At 44.2% G+C, this 8,390-nt stretch overlaps 1 protein-coding gene across 1 annotated transcript; it reads left to right on the top strand.

The window, feature by feature from the left end:
• The first annotated feature begins 290 nt into the window (after window positions 1-290).
• Window positions 291-1,178, top strand: LOC149155316 (uncharacterized). Its single transcript, XM_089444392.1, has one exon. It carries the CDS (start codon window positions 291-293, stop codon window positions 1,176-1,178), a length of 888 nt encoding a protein of 295 aa, XP_089300518.1.
• The last annotated feature ends 7,212 nt before the right edge of the window (window positions 1,179-8,390 follow it).

The following is an 8,390-nucleotide window of genomic DNA, read 5'->3' on the forward strand; positions in this document are numbered from 1 at the left end:
TCTAGGCTAGACATCTCCAAACTGGAGAAAGCATGCAAACAAAAAGAGTACAATTCCATCCCCCTATGGCAAATAGACAAGCTCGAAGGAGTCCTGTCCAAGGTGCAGCACCATAAAAGCTTGGGAATACAAGGCGGCAGTCACTGGGATGGAAGGAAAATCCTCAAAGAAACAAAGAAAAGGGGCAGAAAAACAGATCTCCAAAGAACCATAATCGTAGGAGAAATACTAATGGACTCGGGGCAATTCCCCAAGTTGACCAAGTACTATAAACCCAAACCTCAGTCTACATGAAGCTCATTTCATGGAATGTAAGAGGACTTAACAGTCCCTCTAAACACAGAATGATCAAAAATCTGATAATGCAAGAAAAACCAGCTATAATCTTCCTTCAAGAGACAAAAAGCAGCAGTGCAGTGATAGATCGACTTAGCAATAAATTATGGGCAGGCAGCAGCTCAGTATCAGTAGACGCCTCTGGAGCTTCAGGGGGTCTAGCCATCTTATGGAACCCGCAGATTGTTTCACTAGATAATTTCAATGCCACTCTTCATATAATTCAAGCCACCTTCCACCTCATCGGAACCAACATCCATGGGCACCTTACCAATGTCTACTTCCCGCAGATAATCCAGCAAAAATTGGACATCCTGGACACGATCTCCGCTCTCAATCATAACAGACACTTCCCCTTATGGATTGGAGGAGGCGACTTCAACATAATAAAATCCTTGGAAGAAAAACAAGGAGGCAGAACCAGGCTCGATAGTGACAGCAGCGGCTTCAAGCAATTCCTACAAGATAATCAGTCTATGGATATCCCCACTTCCAATGGCACCTTCACCTGGTCCAACAAGCGCCGAGGCGCTCTCCACATCGCCTCAAGACTGGATCGTTTCTTGATTTCAGATAATGCGATCCACCTGGGAGGGGACCTTCATGCCTCAATCATTCCCCAAGGAGGCTCAGATCACTGGCCGATTCTGCTCCAATGGTCCAGACCAGGCAATCGTTGTAATAGACCCTTTTGGTTTGAAGCTTTCTGGCTCAACAACTCCAATTTCAAGGATGTGGTTAAGACGGCCTGGGCATCGTATTCCCCGCCTGCGGGAGCTAAGATGTACCAGTTCCAACAAAAGTTGAAGAATCTAAAACAATTCCTCAAGGTATGGAATTGAACTCATTTTGGCAACATACAGGAGAGCAAACAAAAATTGGAACAGCAAATGAAAGCTTTACAACAAACATTCATCCTGGAAGGTCGCACGGAAGAAAAAACTCAACAGGAGAAGATCCTCTGGAATCAAATCGAAGAACGCCAAAAACAAGAGGAAACTTTATGGCGCCAAAAATCTAGAATCAGCTGGCTCAAAGACGGAGAGAAAAACACAAAATTTTTCCACAAAGCCACCATACAAAGGCGTATGCACAACATCATCACCTTTGTCAACAATAAACAGGGTGAAAGAATTGAGACTCATGAAGACATGGAAAAAGAATTTACAGGATACTTCAAGGACATTCTCAAAGAACCAGAAGGAAATAGAGATGAAGCAATCAGTGCCATCACGCAACATATCCCAAAAATTATAAATGAGGATCACAACAACAAATTGCTCCAAACTACTACCTTAAAGGAAGTAGAAGAAGCTATGGCTCAGCTCAAAGACGGCAAGGCTCCAGGACCTGACGGATTCACTGCAAATTTCTTTCATGAATTTTGGGAGCTTATCAAAGTTGAAGTTTGGGACTTAGTCGAGGAATCCCGAAGCATGCACTGGGTCCTCCCAGCCCTCAACTCTACCTTCATAGCCTTGGTTCCCAAAGAAGCAGCAGCACACAAACCTGAGAAATACAGACCAATAGCGCTATGTAATGTGATCTACAAACTCATTTCAAAGGTCATTGCGAATCGACTCAAACCGCTCCTTCCACTGCTCATCTCTCCTGAACAGACCGGTTATGTTGAAGGGCAGCAAATTATGGATGGAATAATTCTTTCCAATGAAGTCATTCATTCTCTAAAGCTTCTCAAAAAACCAGGTATGCTCCTTAAATTAGACCTCTCTAAAGCCTTTGATAAACTGAGCTGGAATTTCATTCAAAAAATGCTCTTAGCTTTTGGATTTAATGCAACTTGGACAAGATGGATCATGAGCCTAATCTCCTCTCCCAGCTTCTCTGTTCTTCTGAATGGCTCTCCCTCAACTCCCTTTCGGCCCTATCGTGGCATCTGTCAAGGGGATCCCCTGTCACCCTTCCTTTTCGTTTTAATGGCTGAAGGGCTCAGCAGGCTCCTCAAAGCAGCAGTCTCTTCTCAAGTTCTCAAAGGCATCTCTCTACATGGACGCCCTCCTCAAACTCATCAGCAATTTGTTGATGATAACATGCTCTTTGGGCACCCCTCTGCAAAAGAAGCCTCTACTTTCAAATCACTACTATCCCTCTTCTCTGAGGCCTCAGGCACCTCCATCAACGCTGCTAAATCCCAACTCTTCTTCTTCAATACCCCTCCCCTCATGCAGAGAATTATTGCTCGTATTTTAGGATTTACAATCTCCCATCTGCCCTCCAAATATCTGGGAGCTCCCCTTTCAGATTCAGCCATTAAGCAGGTGTCATGGCGGACTCTTTTGGATAAACTTGAATCAAAACTCTCATCCTGGAATTTCCAAGCTTTAAATCTGGCAGGGAGGCTAGTTCTAATCAAATCAGTCCTACAAGTAATGCCGTTATATCTGTTCTCGATCCTGGAAGCTCCAAAAGGGGTACTGAAAGCTATTCGTAATTTGCAACGCAATTTTCTCTGGGGTTCCACAGGCCTAAACCGGAAGTGGGCTCTTGTAAATTGGTCTGAAGTCTGTACACCCAAATCAGAAGGCGGATTAGGCCTCAGGGACCCACTTCAAAGCAATAACACAATGGGAGCACGTGTTTGGTGGAACTGGGTCTCCAAGCCTAATACCCCATGGGCTCAATTATGGCAAGCAAAATATGCCAACTGCAGCCAATGGAGTGACCTCATAAGAATTAACCCCACAGCAAAAGGATCTCTCATATGGAATAATGCAAAAACACAAAGCAGATTCATTCAGGCACATGGCTTCTGGGAAATTCACTCAGGCAAAATTGCCAGGTTCTGGGAGGACTCATGGCAACAATTACCTAAACTTGCAAATTTGTTTCACAAACCCCTTTGGCAAGAGTACATGATGCAAGAGGGCATCACATAGGTACATCAGTATTGGCAGCCTTCCGCACAGCAAGACCTTCAGACATGGAAATCAGCACGACTTTGGCAAATAGATTGGCGGGGAGAACAATACACAGATATAGATCAGGAACTTGCAAGCAGGAAAATCCGCCACTCCGAACAGCAGGACAAACTTTGATGGGGCTACACAACCAAAGGAACATTCACTACAAAGGAAGCCCATCATCTGCGCTATTCCACTTTTCCGGTGGTTAAGGATCAAATCTGGGCTCAAATTTGGCACTCAGGCCTATGGCCCAAGATCTCCACCTTCTTATGGTTACTAAGCAAAAAACGCATCCTCACATGGGATAATCTGTTAAAACGAGGATTCATTGGGCCTTCCAGATGCCCAAATTGCAACACTGATTGTGAAACAATCAGCCATCTAATGGAAGAATGCCCATTAGCAAAGCAGCTATGGGAGAAGGTGGACAGCTGCAACAAGAGAGTCTCACAAAGACAACTGGATATAATGGAAAATATTAGGAACTGGGACATAAAACCATTCAAAAGTCAAATTCTCAACTCTTTATGGAGCATTATACTAGGCTTTCTATACTAGACCCTCTGGAAAGAGCGCAATCACAGAATCTTCAACAATATGTCCAGATCCATAGACGAACTCTGGATCATACTCAGGAAAAACATCCAAGAAACCCTGACCATCAAGGCCTGGAATGATAATGACATGCCCAAAACTCAGCAAGAGCGCCAAATTCTGAAAGAATGGAACCTTGATCTCTCAGCCCTACAAAAGGCAATTGCCTCTCCATCCATCAGACCTACCTCTCAATCTTCATGGTCCCCTCCTGCACTCAACTCTTACAAGTTGAACTTTGATGGCGCTGCCAAAGGTAACCCTGGCCCAGCAGGAGTTGGGGGAGTCATCAGACGACACACAGGAGAAGTGATATACATATACTATGGCTCTTTAGGCACAGATACAAACAATGCGGCAGAACTGGAAGGTCTTTGGAAAGGAATATGTCTTGCGGAGCAACACCACTTCTCCCCTCTTGAAGTGGAAGGCGATTCTCTTATCCTTATAGAGGCAGCTAAAAGAATACAGGCAGGGGCCAAAGCAGTCAAGATCGCAGCAAGCTGGAGGCTTCTAAGCCGTCTGGAATCCCTGGAGGAAAAGCTTCATGACCTACAGAACATATCCTTCCACCATGTAAGGAGGACTGCCAATCAGGTAGCAGATAGAATGGCAAATCGTGGCGTAACGCAGTCAACACCCTATTTCTCAGGTTCCTTGGACACGATTGATGATGCTCAGTTCAAAAAAGAATGCATCTCTCTGGTGCAAAAAGATTTCCCTCTCCCGGATGCGGGTGGAGAACAGGCGGGATAGACAGGTGTCGGCGGAGGCAAGTCACGTGGGCGGTAGTAAGCCCGGACATGCCACGACACACCCGACCGCAGAGGCAATAAAAGCGATGGGAGGCTCCGCATACTCGGCTTCAATGCTGGGTTTATGGCTAGTTCGATGTGCATTCATTGCGCAGCTCGGTTCGAGGCATATGGCGCTCATTATTTACGCTCCCCCGGTCGCCTGGATTCATACCTGCAAACATTCCAAGCAGAGGATAGCGGAGGAGATTCTGAGCACAAATTCTCTGTGGGATTCTGGTTCGAAGGTTGAATTGACGATGCCGCGGGAGAGGCCAAGGATGGGTAGTCACAGGGGTGGTTCACGAGGCAGCTCTGCCACCCAGCGCCCTGTCAATTCGCCCTCCTCCTTGGCGGAAATAGCATATGAGCACATCAGAAGCTCAAACAGACCTGTAGGACGCGGAGCTATGCGTGGGTGGGGAGAAATTCCGGAATGTGGGCATCTGGAGCACCCGGTTGTTCGTTACCGAATTCCTTGTACGCTGGAAAACAATACTCTGATAGTTTCAGTCATGGTGGAACACTGCAATAACCACAGAGGTCCTCTGGATAATCTGGGCGCGCCGGTGGTCGATATGCAGGTCCCTGCGGTCGATATGCGAGGGCCTCCCCCAAATTACGCTCCCCCAGCCACTCAAATGGATGAAGCAGGCCCTAGTGTTCCGGTTCAGAGAGCGTTGAGCGCGGAAATGAGGGTCTCACAAAAGCCCAAAGGGCAGGTGAAGGATGGGGAGGTCTTGCAGAAGCTTAAAGGTCTGGCGAAGGAGGAGCCCCAAACGACCGATGAGGATTAACTCTGCTGTCATCACGCTCAATGCTGCCAGGAAAGCAACTATTTTTGCTCCATGTCGATATACTGTGCTCTTTGTCTTTCTGTCTATGTGTCGTCCATATCGGACTTTGTATCCACTATGTCAGTCCACCGTGTCAGTTTGTCGGTTTGTCAATCCACCGTGTCAGCTCACATATCCCTTGTGGCGGATTCTAAGTTTACTGTGTCGAATCATTTTTGTAATTATGTTACTCTGAAGGTTTTTCATGAAGACAATCCCGCTGAAGATGCAGGGCCATAGCCCTGGTGTAACTTTGATGTAAATTTTGTTTTTTGTAATATAAATTAGCCTAGATTTACGGAGAAAAAAAAAACATGACTGGCTAGAAGGTTTGGGCTAAGTGTAATGAAATTTCCAATGTAACCACCATAATTGTTCCCAACCTGCAATCACAAATGCACAAGTAATTAAAACTGATGTAAAACAATGTATAAAATAAAATACAAGAACTTGCACAAATTGCATGAAAGATAGAAGGTATTTGTTCGATGAAGAAAGATGTGCCATAACAACTAAACTTAACCAACCTACAACATGTTGGCATTTTTGTGTTGGAATTAATGTCAATAAGCACGTGGTCATCATTATATTTTACATTTGCATGTGTGATGGTTGGGATTGATGTATTGACAGTGAGATGGTTGTGTTGGCATTGACGTCAAATCTACAGGTCATGCGCTTATGTCAACCTCATGATGATGTAGATTTATGGAACATGGTGTGTGTAGGTTGTGTTTGCATTCATGGAGCTTGATGGTAGCATGATGGTCTTGGAGGAGTTTTCATGTGTTGTCATGTACATTGATGGACATGTCATGAGGAGTTTGGATGTGTATGGGATGGGGGATATTATGTATGGTTTCCTCTTTCTACAGACATTTTTTGGGAGATTGTGTATGGATTCCTCTTTCTATTCTAGGATCCTCATTCCTAACTTGGTATTGTATTTAAATAGTGTTTTTTATTTCCAAACCAATCAAGTAGAGAATGGAAAGGTGAAAATCGATAGCAGGCATATCAATATCAAAGGTATACATAATAGTCTCTGAAGGGACAACCTCTCTTGCTCTTAGTAAGTCAAGATCCCTCTTCCACATAGCAATATCCACATGAGGAGAAGAAGCAACCCAAAACCATGTGGAGAAGGAAGGAGTGACAAATCTTCAAATATTGAATAGCATTCCCTCCTACAGTGCATGATTATTCATGCATACTTATAGAGGACTGTAGATCATGAGAGGTGCATAACCTCAAGGGGAGAGTATGATGGAGTTTGCGGTACCATTGATGAGTTCTTTTGGGCCTCATGCATATTCAAGTCCGCAGGATCAACCTATCTATTGGAGGTATATTGAGCTCAACAAGAGTTATGCATGGTATGGATTTACATGTATTACTTGGAATTTTATCATTATTTTCACTCTGTATTTTGTGGAATATTTACATATGTATTCATGAGTGAAAATGAGCACATTTTTCGGTAGGCGCTGAAGAAAAAAGAGCTACTAGGGTTTCGGTAGGCTGTGAGATTCTCCATCCATGGACAGAGACAGAGGAGGGAGCCCGTCTCCCTCCTTCAAGGAGGTAGTAGCCAACAAGGGAAAAAAGCCCCCAGAAAAAGTCAGAGAAATAGTGGAAGAAGAAAGGAACAATATGGAAAAGGAAGAGGTGGAGAACAAAATAAGGGAGAACAGTAGCACTAGATACAAGGAGGAAGAGGACAAAAAAAAATAGGAAACAAAAGAGAAAAAACAAAAGGGGCCTTATAGACCCAAAGCTGAAATAACACCCAGAGTTATCTTAAATGATCCTGTGCTGCAAGCACACAGGGAGCACATGCAAACCTATGCAATCATTTGCAAATTCATGGGACTCTAGCCCACTGAAAAAGCCTTATAGACTTGGATCAAGTACCACTAGAAACCCAAAGGAAGCATAGATCTACACCTTGGGTCAAAGGGTTTCTTTACAGTGGTGTTCACAAATATCGAGGATAAAGACAGAGTGTTTGAAGGAGGGCCCTACTTCTACGTAGCAGCAGGTCTCTATATGAGACCATGGAAGATGAACTTTGTCCCGAAGAGGGAAACTTTCACCTCGGTCTCGGTTTGGGTAAGACTCCATTCCTTACCTCTTGATTATTGGCAACCTGAATTGTTAACTGCCATAGGCAACAAGTTAGGTAGATTTATCAAGACCTCAGAAGCTACGAGAAGAGGAAAATATACTTCTTTTGCAAGGATTTTTGTGGAGATGGATTTATCAGGAGCTCTTCCAGATGAGGTAATACTAGAAGTTTTTGATGAAGAATGGATTCAAATGGTGGACTATGAACATATTTCGTTCAGATGTCATAAATGTCATGAACATGGGCATCTTCTCAGAGACTGCCCTCTCAACAAAGCGGAGAATAATAGTAAAACTAACACAATGAAAGACCAGGATAGCTTTCACAAGGTGGTCCATAAAGGAAAAGGCGGAAAAAGAGGGCCAAAGCTGCAACAAAGGGATGGATATCAAAGCAGGCAGAACCGGTTCCAAGTATTGGAAGAGGAGGAAGAAAGAGCAACAGAAAATCAAGCAAGGGAAGGAAGTATGGGGGAGAAGGAGAAGGAAGGTAACTGTGAGCAAACTCAAGAAAATACTAAGCAGAAAGGAATAATGACGAGTGATACAGAACCAAAAATGGATCAAGAAATGGCACAGAGTGAAATGGATCTGGAGGAGACAGAACTGTAGGAGATTCTAGAAAGAGAAAACCTAGATCTGGAAGGGTTTTTAATTCAAGGAACATCTGGAGGGGTGGAATCATTACCCTAGGAAGAGCTCAATAGAATACAGCAACTGTATTTATGGAAAACTCAGGAAAAGGGTCCGGAGAAAGAAAAAAAGAGGAACAGGATGGG

This window comes from Pinus tabuliformis, chromosome 9, assembly GCF_031772625.1.
Source record: "Pinus tabuliformis cultivar Carrire ecotype Pingquan chromosome 9, CPIR1, whole genome shotgun sequence".
NCBI lineage: Eukaryota > Viridiplantae > Streptophyta > Pinopsida > Pinales > Pinaceae > Pinus > Pinus tabuliformis.